We start from the raw sequence: 19453 nt of genomic DNA, 5'->3' as shown, positions 1-19453 counted from the left end.
AACCCCAATCTACTACTCGCCCGCCATCTGTCGATGTAGAAAAGAAATATCAGTGGCAAGCGACTACGCTCCCCGTAAACGTCAAACATTTAATTCAGTTACTTTGAAATATAGAAATGGAGGAAGTTCTGTTGTGGTCTGTGTTCGCAACTTGTGTTGCAAGAAAAATTCAAACCAACCACAGGAAACAGAGAAAGCGATCAAAATGGTGTACACAGTGGCTGCTAAAGCGAAAGCAGTTTTCACACGTAAATTTACTGCGGAGTTGCAGAGCGAACCTGTCTTTTTTTTTTTTTACATTACCTCGTTTTCCATTTCCTGGCACATTGACACTCCAATTTCATCTTCAATTGTACTCCTGCTTGGTCTGGGCATTTCTTGATCACTAAGAAAGCCAAGCAGATCAAAATACCATAACGTTGGCTGGTACAGTTGATCTACTCTTACACCAGATCTTCTAAATTTCTGAACTTTGTATAACTCTTTTCCGTAAATAGTTCGCTGACAGACTTAATTTACTTGACTTGCCTTCATGAATTCATCCTTCAGAACAGCGTAAATAGTTTCACATGTGTTGGGTATTATTTTACTCAACGCTTGTTTCGACATTGCAGTTGAAAATTCCAAATCCTTGTAGCTCCTTCCTATTTCTAGGAATCTTAATGTTACCGTCAGCCGTTCATGACGAGAAGTTGCCTTTTCATACAAGTATTTTTCTTATAATATGAGGGGTTACAAGCTTTAAGAGATAATTATAAGTTTCGACATCCATTTGCAAATAATTTCGCCAGTTCGCAACGAATTTTGTATTTTTTTATTACCGTTTCTCTGTTTGCCGAGGCGTCAACTGCCCGCAATTTTTCAATTAGAGCATTGTATGCTGCTGTCTTTTTGTCTCGGTCACTATATTCTTTACTTTTAATCTTCCACAAACATGGGTGGTTTCTATAAATTTCAATGAATTCACTTACAAACTCTTGAGAACACTGACGAGTATCAACCCTTTTAATGCCCTGTGCGCACAAATACAAACACTAGACTGATCAAAAAGCTGTTTCGCGCCAGATTTGCCTCGATCTCCTGTCCACACGCTCCAACTTGTCTGCGCAGATGTGGTTTGAACTCACAGATTTGAGAGGTTTCACTCAAACCTCCAACTCCAACTTCCAGGTTCGCACACACATCATGTTGGTGCAAATCTTCTGTCCATACGCAAAGGTCTGTCTGCGCAGATGTGATGTACGCAGATATTTGCGCAGACAGATCGTTGCGTGTGGAGGGGCCTGAATCGGGAAAAAAAGTAAATTCATTCTTGGGGTATTTCATAGGTGCTGTTTTGAGATATCTTGGAACTCTGATACTCTTTGGATCCTGTAAATATGGAGATTACTAATTTCGTGCTGTGAGATGAAAACTTGAAAAACGCAAGATGTGTTCACACTCTTTTAATGTGCAATATTTGTTTGTAACCCCTCTCCCCTCTACCTGCCCTTCCTTACACTCCTGTACCATTTCGAAGTGTTTCGAGTAGACTATAATAAAATTATTGGTCATTCGACGATGTAACAAAAGACAATAAGACATTTTTCCTGGGTTCGTGTACTACTTTCAGTAGCAGGATACTGCGGGTTAAACCACAAGAAAGTCAGAAGTTGACTCGTGGGAATCACCGGATTCCATTTTCAGAGTATTGTTTCACAGTTATGAGTAAGTCTATAATGACGTGGCGACTCCGAGCAAATTCCAATATTCTGTTCGCTTTGGAGTGGTGTTGTCTGTGAGCCTTTCTGTTATGTGACTGTTAGTGCTGTTTTTTTGGTGCAGGTACAGTAATATTCTTACGGTTTCCGATAATGACATTTGAAGTATTCAACAGTATGTCATCTAATTTGCCTCTTCTTCATTCGTATTTTACGTGAAGAAATGAAACTGTACATCTATATAGAGTCAGGTAAACGTGGTGTCAGGTTGACCATACAGTAGTTAAAAATCAACGACAAAACAAATAGTGTGTCCAGACGAAATTTTTCCGATAGTATGGACCCAGCAAGAGTAAAACAGTTACTCTGTTCTTCAGGCTCTTCTACGTCGTAAAAAAGCCAATCCTGATACCTTTTATTTTAAGTGTTTTATGTGACTTCCGTTACCATTTCATAATTCTTGTTATGGGTAGTATTGTCATCAGTTGGGTGTAGATGTATGACTTTTGCCCACCATTTTGGTGAAATCATTGCTGAAGCAGATTGATTCTGTCGCTAGGTTCAGTATTTTCATTTGATACTTGCCCCGTTTATGTACTGGTTCTTAGCTTCTTAAATCTTTCCCTGCTCTTGCTAATTGTACTCGGTACCGTAAGCTAATGTAGTATTGAATAATGTAATATTTACTTATAGTATATCCCAGTAGAAACAAATGATATGAGTACGCGAACATCCGAAGTTTAGTTTACAAAAATTTACAAAATTCAAATTGCATTAAATATATTGCTTACAAGGAAGTTACGAGATTTAAGGGAAGACTTCGCAGATTTAATCAGTTGGTTATGGAAAGAAAATTATCTGTTTGATACAAAGTGGGCCTGTTATGGACCCCAGCTAGTGATTGGTTCTGTGTAATGAATTTTTATTAGTCTTACCTGGTTGATACAAAGTATTATGTACCCCAGGTGGTGACTGCTTCAGTGTCATGAATTTTTATTCGTCTGTGGTTGCAAACATTTTTAACCTTTTTACAGTTTTCGAAGTTTCTGCTTTGAAACTTACAAAAGGAGTGAATTTTTTTCATATGATGATAACATTACTTTTCTGTGTTATTCATCCAGATGTTTGACAAATCCACTAAAGGCGAATAGAGAATAAAAATTTCAACAGTATTTGCTGTAGATGAAGATCATCCAACATCTATCACTAAAATAGGAACTAATTTGTAAACAGAATTTATTTGAAACAATTTTCGAATTCTCTCAGGACAAGAAATTGGAAAGCAAGGAAAATGAGCACACATGTTACACACTGTATTAGAAGACTTAGATTTATATTGTAGTAGAGACTGCATAGGTCATATAAGGTTGCAAGTGTCAATACAATTACAGTATATCGCTGATACAAATATTTACTGTATAATAATAAACTGACATTATGAAAGGAGGAAAGTTGCTACTCACCATATATTGGAGATGCTGAGTCGCGATAGGCACAATAAAAAGATCGACACAATAAAAGTTCTCGGCGTTTAATAATAAACTAGGCACTTTGTTTTTGTTCACTGACATATTGGATCCTAATTCTACAAGTAGCGTAATAATTTACAATCACACCATTTCCTTAGCTTTATTTAAAAATTCACCAGCTTCATAAGATCTCGGAGGTAACCAAAATTCTTTGATTTTCTAAAAGGTGTTAATGAGGTAGGTCTCTATTACAGTGAGGTATGGTACTGAAGATTTAATTGTTTACAGTACAAAGCACTTGTATAGAATTACAGTGGAATGATACCAGTTCAGTGTTGCTTCTGGTATTGTGCTTAGCCTGTGTGTAGAGCATTTGTCATTGTGTCCATAGGGATTATGGGGTACAATGTTCATCTTGTTCATGAACATGATGTAGATGGACTGCTAAAACTGAGCAGTTGGTTTTGGAATGTGGAAAGTAGCAGATTTCCAACACATACTGTCCTATACTTTTAGTGGCAAGAATCCCTATTCTGCAAGAAATTCATGGTAAAATACCACCTGAAATTATGATGAGGTAGGAAAGATTGTGGAGGAGGGGTGTGGGGGGGGGGGGGGGTTGAGAAGAGGGTCTGTACGCTTTGTCATGATTCTGTTAGATTGGTTTTTGTTTCTTTGTTTGTTTGTTTGTTTGTGGGGGGGGGGGGGGGGGTGAGAAGAGGGTCTATACACTTTGTCATGATTCTGTTAGATTGGTTTTTGTTTCTTTGTGTGTGTGTGTGTGTGTGTGTGTGTGTGTGTGTGTGTGTGTGTGTGTGTTCACAGTTGCAATGGAGATGCCACAAGAAGTTTCTCGTGTTACAAAGAGACTTACTCACAAAATTCTGGAAAGGAACATTCCAAAATGATTCAAGAACTATCGTACTTCCTTCAACATGCATCTTGTGTAATAACCACAATGGAATTAGAGAAGTTAACAGTGTCGTCATAGACAAGTGTGTCAACCATAAATGAAAGGTGGTCATAGACTTCTCCGTGGGATGACCATTTGTTATTATTTCTGTATGTGAATTCGGTAAACATAAACAATTATGTTCTTAATAATTTTTGTACACACTCCTAAAAATTTGTGTTTCGTCATTCTACTTTTAATTTGACAAGTTGGGGAGTTTTTGGCATGTGTCAAACTTCTCTTTAAAATTTTGTTTCTCTGTGGATCCAGAGCCTCTAAATATTTATTAAAAGGAACAGGGTCCATAGTAGGCTATAATGTAAGTGATCTTTATTTGAATGGTGAGATCAGCTAATTTCGATGTTCGTGTCATTTTCAAGCACATCTGTGGTATTACCACACACTTAATGTGGTAGGAATGTCAGCCTTGTCATTTGCAGTTGTCAGTAGTTTTAACTTGTGAAGATGATGACAGTGACAGCTGTTGAAAGCTCATGATTTTTAACTCAAATGATGTGGCTTGAAACTAAGAGGATTTTATCCAGTCACCAACATTGTATTTAAGACATGAATTGTGAACTTTTAATTTGGCTCTGATAACAATAGAAAAAATATAGTCAAAGTTCAAACATGTTGTTAATCACACTTTAGGTCAATGTGTGCCAAGTAGGATAATAAACGGTATCAGAAAACATGTTCGTTTAATATCTTCTTCCAGAGAATGTGAAAGTAGAGAACTCTCACAGCAAAAGAGTCGTGACCCTTGAGCATTTTCTAAGAGGTGCTGTGTATGAAGCCTTCTATCAGGAAATCTTACGGAATTCTGGTTGTACGTGAAGGAAGTGATCAAAACCTTCCATCTAGTGCTTACAGGTCAGTTTGCTGTCAAGACAGAGGACAATATGGAGAATGAAATTTTTAATGTCTAGTGGTAAACAGACATTTACACAAGAGAATCCTGTCACCGTATTGCTGTTTGACTGCCATCAAAGTTAAAAGTATAACTGTACAGTTAATGTTCTAAGTATACTTAAAGAATTTATCAGATAGGCTCGGCAGTACCCTTGGTGATTACACTATCTGTAGAATAGTATTATCACTGTGTTATGTTAATGTTATGCAGAATGGCATGCCCCCCCTGCAGGTCATGGGGTTAGAATAGGCCCGAAGTGTTCCTGCCCGTAGCAAGAAGCGACTAAAACGAGTCTCTCACGTTTCGGGCTTTATGTGATGGTCCCCTGTAGGGTTTGACATCCATCTTTTTAAATTTTACCGAAGAGCGAGCCAATTGGGGAAGGGTACCTCACATGATGCATCATGTCCATCATGCGTTCAGACCTCACACATCCTTCATCGACGTGGATCTGCACTTCCACTCATTCTCAAGCTGTTGGGCGAGGCTGTTCTCCTGGGTGCGTTTTCCTCCATCCACTGTGCAGTATCGCTTTGTGCACTGACGATGAAAATGGACTTTTTAGCTCATTTGCACCTGATATCCAGCACAGTAGCCAGTCCGTTGTGGTGGGGCCGCCATGTACCCTGTTGGTTGTAGTCCCCTGACCACGCAGGGATCACTCTGCTGATGCCTGCACCTTTAACTCCCCACATATGCCAAGGAGTAGATGCCTGTGCCCCTGGGGAATCGGGACTCCTGGGAATCATCATTCTGCCAGGTGCCCTCTGCTGTGGCTGGGTGGTGTCCATGGGGATGTTTCTGTTTCCATCACGCTCCGTAAGAGCTTAAATATGGTCCAGGGTACCATATTTCGCAGGTACCTTCTTTTGCAGTCTGATGATGAGCTGCGCACCAATTTAGAGCAGTGAGGTGTTCATTTCGTCCCGCTCCTCCCCCGGAATCTGAGGGTTAATCAGGTTGCCACCCGTGCCTTCATCTTATCCTTAGAAGGTGACGCATTACCCGAGAAGGTCAAGGTGAGATGGTCTACCACTGTGACATGTAGCCATACATCCCTCCACCGATGTGGTGCTTCGGCCATATGTCTTCCTGCTGTATTTCCAATGTCAACTGTCGGGATTGTGGATGTCCTTCACAACCCAATACTTCATGTGCCCCTCCTCCCATCTGTGTCAACTGTGGAAAGCACCATTCGCCTTGCTTGCCAGACTGTAGACTTCTCCAGAAAGAGAGGAAAATCATGGAGTCCCTTGACTAGCTGACATATAATGAGGCTAAGAGAACATTTGAACACCTTCATCCTGTACATATGACATCGTGTTACGCTGCCAGTACAACAGTTCTAGCTCCATCAGTTCCGCCAACTCCAGTCCTCTCTCAGAGATGGAAGACTACACCAGCCCTCTTGATGGTGGGGGGCACTTCCCTCCCTGTTGCTCCTGCACCACCTACCTTGGGAGCACTGCCCCCCAACCATCGGAGACATCATTCCCCATTTTCCAGCCATAGAAGCGTCAGTCTTCTTCAGCTCCTCTCGCAAGATGGAGTGCCTTGGGTTACTCCCTTCCCAGGTTTCTACTAGTGGGAAAGATGACACCCGCCAATTGGCTGCACTGATTGATCAACTCCCTAAAACTTGCTTACTTTTGTGAGATTTTAATGTCCATAACCCCTTGTGAGGTGGCACTGTGCTTACTGGCTGAGATAGAGATGCTGAAAATTTATTGTCCCACCTCGGCCTCTGCCTGTTAAATAAAGATGTCCCCACACATTTTGGGTGGCACATGGCACTCATTTGGTCATTGATCTCTCAGTCTGCAGTCCTGGCCTTCTCCCATCTATCAACTTCAGAGCTCCTGATGATCTGTGTGGTAATGACTACTTCCCCATCTTCCTGTCACTCCTCCAGCATCATGCCCACAGACGCCTACCCAGTTGGACTTAAAACAAGGGAGACTGGGTAGCCTTCACCTCTGCTGTCATTGTTGAATCTCCCTCACATGGTGCCATTGATTTATGGTTAAGCACGTCAGTACAATGATTGTTTCTGTGGCAGAAAATGTGATCCCTTGTTCTTTAGGGTACCCGTGCCGAAAGACAGTCCCACGTTGGTCGCCAGAAGTCGCTGAGGCAATTAAAGACCGTTGGCGAGCTCTACAGCGACATAAGCGGCACCCTTCCCTAGAGCACCTAATAAATTTTAAGTGGCTCTGTGCCCCTGTTTGCCAGCTTATAAAGCAAGGGAAACAGGACTGTTGGGAGAGTTACATGTCAACCACTGGGTGCCATATGTCACCTTCCCAAGTCTGGATGAATATCAGACGCCTTTTGGATACCAGACCCCAACAGCTGTCACTGGCATTCACATCAATGGCGTGTTGTATACCGATGCAAACATGATTGCTGAGCACTATGCTTGAACCTCTGCATCGGAGTACTACCCCCAGCCTTTCGCACCCTCGAATGGTGGATGGAAAGGAAAATCCTTCTGTTCACTACACTCCACAGTGAACCCTATAATGCCCCATTTACAGAGTGAGAGCTCCTCAGCGTCCTTGCACATTGTCCCGACACAGCTCCTGGGCCGGATCAGATCCACAGTCAGATGAATAAACATCTTTCGTCGGCCTACAAACAATATCTCCTCGTCATCTTCAACCGGATCTGGTGCGATGGCGTCTTTCCATTGCAATGGTGTGAGAGCACCATCATTTTGGTCTTCAAACCTGGTAAAAACCTGCTTGATCTGGATAAGCTATTGGCCCATCAGCATCACCAACATTCTTTGTAAGCTGCTGGAACGTATGGTGTGTCAGCGATTGGATTAGGTCCTGGAGTTATGTGGCCAACCAGCTGCATGTCAGGGCGGCTTCCACCAGGGTGGCTGTACCACTGACAATCTTGTGTTCCTCGAGTCTGCCATCCGAACAGTCTTTTCCAGATGTCAACACATGGTTGCCGTCTTTTTTGACTTAATTAAAGCATACGACATGACATGGCGACATCATATCCTTGCCACATTGTATGAGTGGGGTCTCTGGGGTGTGCTGATTTTTATCCAAAACTTCCTGTCACTCCATACTTTCCTAGTGCAAGTTGGTGTGTCCCATAGTTGCCCCCCTCCCGTATTCAGGAGAAAGGTGTTCACAGGGCTCCATATTCAGTGTATTTCTATTTTTAGTGGCAGCTGTAGGACTGTCGGTCTTTCATTCTCTTTATGCGGATGACTTCTGCATTTCATTCTGCTCCTCCAGTACTGGTGTTGCTGAGCAACGCCTATAGGGAGCCACTCACAAGGTGCAGTCATGGGCTCTAGGCCATGGCTTCCAGTTTTCAGCCACAAAGTTGTGTCATGCACTTCTGTCGGCGTCACACTGTTCATCCAGAACTTTACTGATACCTTAATGACAATCCACTCACTGTAGTGGAACATATCGATTCTTAGGATTGGTTTTTGAAGCCCGTTTGACTGGACTACCTCATCTTTGTCAGCTTAAGCGGAAGTGCTGGCAGCACCCCAATGCCCTCCGCTGCCTGGTCAACACCAACTGGGTTGCAGATCGCTCTACAGTGCTGCAGCTCTACAGAGCCCTTTTTCAGTGCCACCTTGACTGTGGGAGTCTGGTTTACAGTTCGGCGGTGCCCTCAGCATTGCATTTACTTGACCCAGTGCACCACTGTGGCATTTGCCTAGCGATGGGAGCTTGTAGAAAGAGTCTGGTGACTAGTGTCCTTGGTGGAGGCCGCAGTCCCTCCATTGCGGATCCTACTTGCACAACTGCTCGCCAGTTATGTTTCACACATTCGTAGTTCTCCTGAGCATCTGAATTACCGTCTCCTTTGTCCACCTGCGGCAGTTCATCTCCCGCATTGGCGGCCCAGGTCAGGGCTAGAGATTGCGGTTTGCATGCAATCCCTTGTGTCTGAACTGGAGTCCTTCCCTTTACCACCTCTATGTGAGGTCCATTCACATACACCTCCATGGTGTACACCTCGGCTGAAGCTTCGCCTGGACTTTTTGCATGGCCCTAAGGACTCCGTTAACTGCGCCGCTCTCCGCTGTCACTTTCTCTCGATTCTTGACGTGTACGGAGAGTCTGAAGTTGTTTACACTGATGGATCGATGGCTGTTGGTAATGTTGGCTTTGCCTATGTCCACAGAGGCCATACTGAACACCATTCCTTGCCCACTGGCTGCAGTGTATTCAGTGCAGAGCTTGTTGCTGTATCTATTGCACTTCAGTACATCTATTCCTGTTTTGGTGAGTCATTTCTTCTCTGTTCTGACTCCCTGAGCAGCTTACAAGCTATCAACCAGTGCTACCCTCACCATCCTTTGGCAGTGGGCATCCAGGAGTTCCTATATGCCCTGGAACAGTCCAGTGGTGTTTGTGTGAACCCCAGGACACATCGGAATTCCAGGCAACAAACTTGTTGACAGCCTGGGCAAACAGGCTATGCAGAAACTGCTTCGCATCTCTGAAACTGACCTGCATTCTGTCTTGCACCTCAAGGTTTTTCGGCTTTGGGAGATGGAATGGCATAACAGTATGCACAACAAACTGCGTGTTATTAAGGAGTCTGTGAACGTGTGGAAGTCTTCCCTGCGGGCTTCTCGCAGGGAATCAGTTGTCCTTTGTCAGTTCCGCATTGGCCATCTGTGGGTACCACATGGTTACCTCCTCTGCTGCAAGGACCCACCTCAGTGTCGCTGTGGCTCACCGGTCTTCCACCTCTTGCTGGACTGCCCACTTTAGCCGCTCTGCGATGGACTTTTAACTTTCATAGCACCCTACCTTCAGTCTTGGGCAACAATGCCTCAACAGCAGGTTTAGTTTTACATTTTATCCATGAGGGTGGGTTTTATTATTTGATCTAAGTTTTAGCGCATGTCCTTCGTCCTATCGTGCACCCTAGTGCTTTTAGGGTGGGGGTTTTAATGTTTTGCAGAGAGGCTGGCTTCTCCTTTTTATTCTCATGGTCAGCCAGCCTTGGTAATCTGCTTTCTTGTTTTAATATCTTCTACCTCTTTCTTGCATATGTCTGTGGTTTTCTTGTCCTCTTTTGTTCTTTGTAGTGTTTCTTGCCTTTCTGTCGTTCTTGTTGTGTTTCCTTCCTTTCAGTATTGTGCTCTATGACTCGTTTGTTTTCTTCTTTCCTCTGTATGGTTGTTTTAACTGGAGTAATGGACCGATGACTAAGCAGTTTGGTCCCTTCCCCCACCCCCCGCTTTAAACTAACCAACCAACCAACCAGAATGACATGGACAGTTTTCACCTTGCTACCGAATGATAGCCCTTTTTAAATAAGGAGACGTGTACAGTGCCCAGCAAATTGGTGTTAAATTACATCATTTGTGATAAATGTTTATATATTATCTCATTATTTAAAAACAAATGTAATATTATGAAGAAATATGAAGTGGGATGGCCATGTTAAATTGGCAGTAGGGGAAGCAAATGGAGAACTTGAGATATTTGTGGGAAACTGCAATGCACCTGGTAAGGATCAAGACACATCGGAACCTATCATAACATTTAGTATTATAGAACACATCAAAGGAATTCATGTACCTTTGTGCTACTAGGATCTTACAGATTTTTATGGTTCACACAGAAGTGTAATTTAAATTATTGGGAAACTTAAATGGGTATTGTCGAAAAGAATGTGATATTATTCTTGCAAAACAGTGTTGGGTAAATACAGAGAACTGGTAGGTTTACAAATCCATGCAGAATGGAAAATGACACATTCTAAGCAAGAATCCTCTGGCACACTGTGTGCTTTCTCCCCTTTCTCTTGCATAGTGTACAAGTCTTTTCTTATTTTTTTCTGACCTTATCCCATCTCTCTATGGGCTTGGTGGCCGCATGTCTTTCCTGTCACCACACCTTCCCTCTCAGTAAAAAATTTGGTTCCTCAACTGTCTGTGTCGAGTGTTATTCCATGTGATACTGTGTGAATATTTTTAAATGTTTACGAATTGTATAACTGAGCCAGGATGTGGGTGCTAGCCTGGAATTCACCTTGTCAGATGTGGGGAAACCACCAGTCCTTGTTAATATGGTGGTGACTATGAAATGGGCCCAGCATGCCCCCGCTAAAGTGATGTCAGACAGTGGGGTGTAGAGTGAAGTCAACAATCTCAATCATCCTGAAGGTGTTCCATTGGGTTCAGGTTAGAACTCTGGGCAGTCCATTTCAGGAATGTTATTGTCCACAAACCATTGCTTGATAGATCTCACTTTGACAGTGCATTGTTATGCTGATATGAACAATCATTGTTTTCGAACTACTCCTGTACTGTACACAGCACACAGTGCTGTAAAAGCTTTCGCATCCTTTAGCATTTTCGTAACTCCTGTAAGGGGACCACACCCAAATCACAAAAGCACCCTCATACCATAACATCACCTTCATACCATAACATCATCATCTCCATATTTCTCTGTTGGCACTACACATGATGGTCAGTAATGCTCTCCCATCATTTGTCAAGCCCAACCCTTCTGTCAAATTGTCCCAGGGTATAGTATGATTCATAACTGCAAATGACTCGTTTCCAGTCATCTGTTGCCCAGTGCCGTCTAACTATACACCACCTCAAGCGTTGCGTAGTATTGACTACGGAATTGCGTGGCTTATGAGGAGCAGCTCAAACATTGTACTCTAATATATTTAACTTCCTGCACACAGTCAGTACACTACCTGAACTGTTGGTAGCAATGTGAAGCTCATGACTGATTCCTTCTGCTAGCTTCATACAATTTTTTATAGCCACCCTCTGCAAGGCTCAGGGCCTCTGTTCATCAGTACATGAGGTCTGCCTGGTCTTGATTTAACTGTGTTTGTTCCTTCGCATTTTCACTTCACAATCACATCACTAACAGTTGATCTGGGTAGCTTCAGAAGGGTTTCTTTATGATCCTGAATGACTTGTTATTGAGATGACATACAATGACTAGGCTACATTTGAAGTTGCTGGACTCTCCTGACAAACCCATTCTGCTGTTACTATTTTTTTACTGTCATCGTGATACTCCCTACCTCCTTTTATATTGATGAGTCTATTTCTCGTGAAATCTAATGGTTAATTCCACATTATGTAGTGGCATCCATATACTTTTGATCTGATAATGTGTATTGTACGATGTCCAAATCAATGACTGTACCACCTTGATGTGTAGAAGAAACCACATTATAATTGCCCAGTCACAAACAAAGAGAATTGTGCTCATATCCACTAGCTTGTGTAAATTTTACAGTCTACATCATTTCTGGAGCAGCAGTGGTGTCTATTGGTCAAAGAAAAATTCAATAATTGAATAAGTTGATGCAAAGAGTCATATGAGACAGTGAAACCTTCAACTCCTTCTGCCCGGCTTTGGAGAGATAACTATTGAAGATCCAGACCCCTGAGATCAGTTTGACTAGTTGCATGTGCAGCTCTGTATCTCAGAGTGACGTTCTCAAGAATACCTTTTCCACTAACCCCGTAAATGAACAACTCACACTCAGTAATTCATTGCTTACCAACTCCAAAAGCCAGTAAAATAAATCAGATTTTTGCAGTTAGTTAGCTACTTTCATATTCTATGGATCATTTTGCATGATAAATAATAATAATTAATTTGCAAATATGGCTGCATGCTGACATTTAAAAAGTTATTGTGTTAAATATACAGATGTGAGTTAAGATTCCTGCCCACCGTCTTTTAGATATTACAATAATAGAAATTCTTCTACAGAATAGGATCGTTGGGGAGAAACTTTTTCAGATTTTACTTTGCTGTCTTTCAGACATTTTATATCACTGTGAAGGTGATCAAAAATGTTAGTTGTAGCATAATGCACCCCTTTTTGTGCTAAAGACGGTAGACCTAATACACAGTAATCACTACTGTAGGTACAGGTAAAGATAATAGTAAATTCAGATCCAAGAAAGTCTACCATAAAGTATTACAGCTACAACTATTATGAACTGCTTCAGAAATCACTATTTCATGTATGAAATTACAGCTTTTTTGTTGAGCAAATAAGACAGTTCATTGAGTTGTCACTCGTATATTACAATGACCATGGCAGGGGGCAGCTTTAGAATTCATGCGAGGAACTAAGACCTGTGTGCCAGTGCATATTGGAAATTGATTTCTGAGCATGAGATAATCATCTATGAATAAGCTGAAGTCTTTGCAGGAACACTCATTTACCCAGTTATAGGACCAAGGAGGGACTAATAGTGTGTGAAGTAAGAAACATTGTTTTGTTTGAATACTTTATTTGCAATAAATTGGTAAAGTCACTAATATCAGTCAATACTTTGGCATGACACCATGGCAGAATAAGAGGGGTTTATTTTATTGACCATACAGTTCTCATGTTTCTTTATTGTATTTTTCATAAGTTAGAGACAGACATTAAAGTTTTAAGATCAAGACTTCAGAACAGATATCTTTCAGTGAACCACCTAGAATGCTAAACAAGCATGAATGCGTGTTTAATCCCAGGTCACATGAAACACTCATTAAAATAGTGTAGACTATCAGCTTCTGTGGTGTTATAGCTATAAATTAAATTACTCTCAAATTCAAACAGTAAAGCTGCTTTTTAAAATGAATCCAGTGGCTGCTGTAAGAATTTGCGCACTGTTCTCATTGCATATTGAAATAATATTCCATGGGAAATGGACATGGGATAAACTGAAATACTGTTTTTCTCCCTTTCAGCTTCTCCTTTCTGCAAGAAAACAACAGATGGTTTAGATCTCTGACAAACTCATTGTAACTATCACAAAATGGCACTGCATTGATGTTGATTTGATACAGGTGGGACATAAAACATCCATACCATAGTTCTTCTCATGCAAATTGTGGTGACGTTCGTCATAAATTGTGATCACTAAACCGGGTCTTGGTTGAGATGGTAAGTAAGTTCTACTTCTATGTAATGCCTTCTTCGAATGACTTGTGATTTGTCCCATTCTGCTTGCCACTTGGTCATGATTCTCTGTGCCAGGCAGCTATAAAATTATTTGTTTGGAAGCTTAGCATAAAGATATAACCTGTTAGAAATTCTAAATGTTAGAAGGTAAAAGACTTTTGTAACATTGCTACACATTAGAAATTTCCTCCTTTGCCAGCTGTCAGCCATCAGCCATCTCATTATTGGTTATACTTCTACAGATTTTAACCCAGCCTAGTACTGTTGTCCGACTGTGGTTACCAAATTCTATAAGTTCTTCTGTTGTTTATAATTTCAACAGTGAAATACTTTTCTGTCGTGTACCAGTTCCTAACTTCTTGTGCTTTCACTACATACATCATAACTGTACATCTACATACTTACTCTGAAAGTCACTGTACAGTGCATGGCGGAGGGTACCATGTACCATCCTGTTCCACTCGCAAGTAGACTGATGGAAAAATGAGTGTGTGAAAACATCTTTACGAACCCTAATTTCTCTTATCTTACCTTCATGGTCCTTATATGAAATGTATGTTGACTATGGTAGAATCGTTCTGCAGTGCACCTCAAATGCTGGCTCTCTAAATTTCTGTAATTGTGCCTTCCAAAAAGTGTCTTCTTCACTCCAGAGATTCCCATTTGAGTTGTACAAAGCATCTCCCTAACATTTTCATGCTGACTGAATCTACAGGACAGATCTGGCAGCATGCCTCTGAACCTCTGAATTGCTTTGATGTTTTCCTTCAATCCAATCTGATTTGGATCCCAAATACTCTTAACAGTACTCAAGAATGGGTCACACTAGCACTCCACACGCCGCCTTCTCTATGGATGAGCCACTTTCCCAAAATTCTCCCAATAAAACAAAGCCAAACATTCGCCTTCCTTACAAGCAACCTGATGTGTTCATTCCATTTTGTATTGCTTTGCAATGTTACGTGTAGATATTTAATCAGTGTGACAGTATCTAGCAACAACCTTCTGATGCTGTATTCAATTATAGTGGGATTGTTTTTGCTATTCACCCACATTAACTTATAGTCTAAATTTTGAGCAAGCTGCTATCCATCACAAAAACTAAAAATTCGATCTAAGTCATCTTGTATACTACAGTCACTCTAACAATGACACCTTCTTGTATGTTATGTTGTGACCCAGTCTTCGGACAGAACATTATTAGTCTTTAACAAAAGTAAGGATAAGTAGCATGGAACTGCTGTTGAGTGTTGCTTTGACAGTCCATGGGTCGATACCCACCACTGTGGTAACAAGTGGGTCACAGTAACAATACACCAGTGCATTGCGCAGCGAGGATAGCAGAGTTCAGCAGTAAATGGTGCTGTACAGTGGTAACTGTCTAGTAAGTGAGGCGTTAGCACCACACCAGTGTGAGTTTCTTGTTATGCCAATGTAAGTAAGTGCCGGGTGTTAGCGAAATAAATGGGAACTGGAGGCTTGTAGATAAACCTAGATTTTGAGGCAGAGGACACTTTTCATTGTGGGAAGCCAGAAGTACTACCACAACACCAGAGTTATGCCAGAGCAAGATGACTGGGCACTGCCAGAGGCAGCCATGGATTCGAAACCAGGCTGCACCTGCCACTAGCATGAAGTCCTTCAAGGGACTTGGAGTCACAGCCGTGCCACCTGTATCTGCCGTACCTACACTGAGCTCCTTGTGGGACCTGGCACCACAGTGCCAGCTGCTTTCCAAGGGCAGGTGGTTGAGTCCTGCACATAGCAGAATCACACACTGCCACCATGGCTGCGGTGGAAAAGAGATGCTGTCCCCCAAGCAGAACACTCACAGCACAACGCATAGCAGTCTGCAGCTCATGGTCTAGTGGCTAGTGCTGCTGCCTCTGGATCACGGGATCCCAGGTTTGATTCCCGGCTGGGTTGGAGATTTTCTCTGCCCGGTGACTGGGTGTTTGTGTTATCCTCATCAGTTCATCATTATCGTCATTATCATTCATGGCAGTGTCTAGATTGGACTGTGTAAAAATTGAGACTTTGTATGTGCACTGATGACTGCGCAGTTGAGCGCCCAAACGTCATCATCACAACACACAGCGCTCACAGCGCTGCTGACATCAACAGCCATATCCTCCAAAGGCTGCTGGTCTAAACAGTGTTTGCCTGAGGGCCCAAGACCAGTCACCACCACTCACTCATCCCCCCAGCAAGTCCACAATGTATTATGTGAGCCACAGTCCATAGTATCATCATCAGTGTGAGAATGACTTTGTTCTTGTATGATGATAAATCATGGTAATTACATGACGGTTGCATTTACCGGAGGTGCTGGCTGACTCACTGCTGTTCAAGGGGAATTCTAGAGATGAGTGGTGCCTGTGTGTTGTACTCAGTATAATTTATTTGGGCACTCTGCCCTCTGTTCTGAATCAGTAACAGTGAAGAGTCATGGAGAGTTATCAGACAGAAGAGGTAGATTGATAGAGCACTCTGAGACTACCTTTTCAATCTACGCTAGTATTGTTGTTTCTCTTGTTTTTCTGAGTTGTGAAAATGAGTAAACTTGAGGCAGAGGCAAAGTGAGACACACGTGTCACCCATGAGAAGGCTTTACAGTGGTTAGTGAATAGGTAGCTCAGTTGAGAGTGGATAATATGGTTTCTAATAATGAACTGACCGAGAAAAATCACGAAATAGAATTGTTCTGGTCCCAGGCTGTGAGGGTTGTTCTGGCTATTGCTAACCTTGTTTCTCCTTTCTCTGGTGGGGCATCTGAAGACATGTTAGCTTTTGTAGAAGATCTCAAGACATCGGCTAATGTAAGTGGTTAGTTGGTTAAGCAGTTATTGCAGATTGCAGTGTTGGATTTTTTTTTTTTTTGGGGGGGGGGGGGGGCAAAGTTGTTTGCAAGTTGCACGGGAGCATTAAGCAATGTGCAGACTTTCGATGCTTTTGTGAGAGGTTTAGCAACAGAGATATCTAGGAGAGTATGCCTAAGGACCTCCATGCAGTGGTTAGATTAGCACTCGAATACTAGGAGATCAGTAGATTGCATGGGCAAGGGATCGAAGATATGTATTTGCATTATATATATATATATAAAGTGTTTGAATTGTGGAGAAACAGGGTATGCAGAGCCAGTTCAACCAGCCATGAAGGAGCATTGGAAATAAGAGATGGACAACAATTTAATGGGAATTGTATAAGGGGAGATGTAGGTCATCAATAGGGATATAGAGGGTGAGGTCCAGGTGGTCCAGGAGAAGGAAGGATCTGTGAAATTTTTGGAGGGAACCATAGGGCTGCTGAAATGAGTTCCCAGCAAAAATAATTCAGTAAGAACAAATGCAGAGGGGGTAGTGATGTACAACCATTGAGATCAAATGTTGATCTGCCATGAGGAGCGTCTAGTATACAAAACAATCCAGCTAAAGTGTGAGCACTGATATTAAGGCTTGATTTGCATGTTTGTGTGTCAGGAAACACCGGAAGGTCACTATCAATGAATGTGGATCCTGAAATGCGAATTGACATGTAAATGTGTTATAGAATCTCTGCAGCAAAGTGAGATACTGGATACAGCGTGTGGTTTGAGAAACATAGTACTGTACGTGTACAAGAGAGGGATTAAGGCAAAGCAGTACCTATCAGTATTTATAAAGTTGGAGCTGAAGAAGTTAAATTGTTAAAGGAAACATTATTGACTACCCTGGAGGTTCTGAATGAGCAAACATGGGGTGTTGGCTATGATGAAGCACAGGATGTTGCTGGGACTGCATTTCATGAGAAATTTTAAAGGGGCAAAGAAGAGACAGATGAGGACCTGTTGCTAGAATTTCAGGATTTGTTTTTTTCACAGCAGCTATTGCCTGCTACATCAGTAACACAACACATGACACTGAATGGGAATGAAGCACCGGTGTATCAGAGGCCTTGTAGAAAACCACAGTTGCTACAATACTTTTGGAGGAAATTATAAATCAACAGTTGGCTGATTGAATTATAGAAGAGAGGGTAGTAGCCCCTTGGATGCAGAAATTGTGATTGTGCCCTAGAAGTCTATGGATGGCTCAAAGAAGCATTGGTTTTGTTGCGATTACCACCATTTGAATAGTGAGACTGCGACAGATGCCTACAAATTCCAAATATCACATAAGTGATACATAACTAATGGCAAATCCAATACTTCTCAACAGTGGACTTAAGGAATCTTCAGTCTGTCTTCCAAAGTAACTTGTAACAGATAGTAAAAAGTTACTCAGGAGAACAGACTGCAAATTGCAGTTTCGGTCTCTTGTGGACACTTACAAATATATAAGGATGCCCTTCGGATTGTAACATTTGCCAGAAACATTCCAACAATTGTGTATGGTGTGCTGAAAGGATTCAATCCGCATCAATGTCTCATATATCTTGATGATATAACTGTCTTTTCGAGGGATATACAATGTCGTAGACGACATCTGAGGGAATTGTTTAGGAGACTGCAAGCAGCCCGTTTGACACGGAGCACAGAAAAATGTCACTTAGTGCTGGAGGAGGTTAACTATCTGGGCCATATCATTAGGAAGGAAGTGAGAAGACAATCCAAGGTTAATACAAGTGATGCAAGAGTTTCCGGTACCACTAACAACCAAGGAATTGCAAACTTTTTTGTCTCACAATTTATTATAGGAAGTTTGTGAAGGAGTTTTGTGTATATTGCCAGACCGCTTATGCAGTTATTGAAGAAGGGAGTTAAGTGTGTTGGGGAGGAATGCCAGAGTAATTTGTCATATTAAAAGATACGTCAACATTCAGTCCGGTGTTGATGCTCCCAGACTTTTAAAATGAGTTCATATTATTATGTGATATGCCAAATCATTGGTATATTTTGAACCAGGAAGGTTCAATTTACGATTAATCGTGCTGCTTTGAAGCACATACTGGTTTTGAAGGGCCGTTCTAGTAGATTGAGGAGGTGAACATTAAAACTCAGTGAATTTCAGTACAAAGTAATCCTCAAACCAGTGAAGAAACACCAAAATTCAGGAGACTTAAGCAGAAAAATAGCTGTAGTACAGGCAATACGTCACAACCTTAGGAGATGGCAAGCAGGCCCGAGTGCCAATGAAGAGTGTAAACAGTATGGCAAGTAACAGCAGTTTAACAGGCATGACAGATTATTATGCAGAGAATGAAAATTAGTACAAGAAAGGTGCTGGCCAAGCTGAAGCTAAAAGTACTATGTGAAATACATGATCTCATTTTATTGGGCCTTGGGGAAGGCGCTGGGTGACAAATTGAAGGGTGGCAGAAAAATGCTGGTGGAAGAGAAGGAAAGATGATGTTGATTGGTTTGTCAAGAATTTGGTGGATTGTTCACAGATGATGGTTTGAGTTGGAAGCAGGTACTAATACAGAGTCTGCCAGAAGCAAAGTAATCATTTAGTTTGGGTGGATGTATTAGGGCCATGCAGCCAAACACCACAGGTGA

General features: G+C 41.8%; 1 protein-coding gene across 7 annotated transcripts in view; it reads left to right on the top strand.

Annotated features, from left to right (window-relative positions):
• Positions 1-1259: 1259 nt before the first annotated feature.
• Positions 1260-19453, top strand: part of LOC126339323 (uncharacterized) — a 32380-nt gene continuing 14186 nt past the window's right edge. The window contains exons 1-2 of one of the 7 annotated variants that reach the window (XM_050001623.1): positions 1260-1824; positions 13764-13959. In XM_050001623.1, the coding sequence (XP_049857580.1) occupies positions 13957-13959 (3 nt within the window). In that variant the 5' untranslated portion in view covers positions 1260-1824; positions 13764-13956. Of the gene's footprint in view, positions 1825-1846; positions 1952-1998; positions 4232-4280; positions 4995-13763; positions 13960-19453 lie in introns of those variants that run through there. The other 6 variants (XM_050001620.1, XM_050001621.1, XM_050001627.1 and 3 more) reach the window with 6 other exon arrangements.

Source organism: Schistocerca gregaria, chromosome 1, assembly GCF_023897955.1.
Source record: "Schistocerca gregaria isolate iqSchGreg1 chromosome 1, iqSchGreg1.2, whole genome shotgun sequence".
In the NCBI taxonomy this organism is placed as follows: domain Eukaryota; kingdom Metazoa; phylum Arthropoda; class Insecta; order Orthoptera; family Acrididae; genus Schistocerca; species Schistocerca gregaria.
Note: the sequence above shows the minus strand (reverse complement) of the source record. Positions and strands in the feature narration are given on the sequence as shown.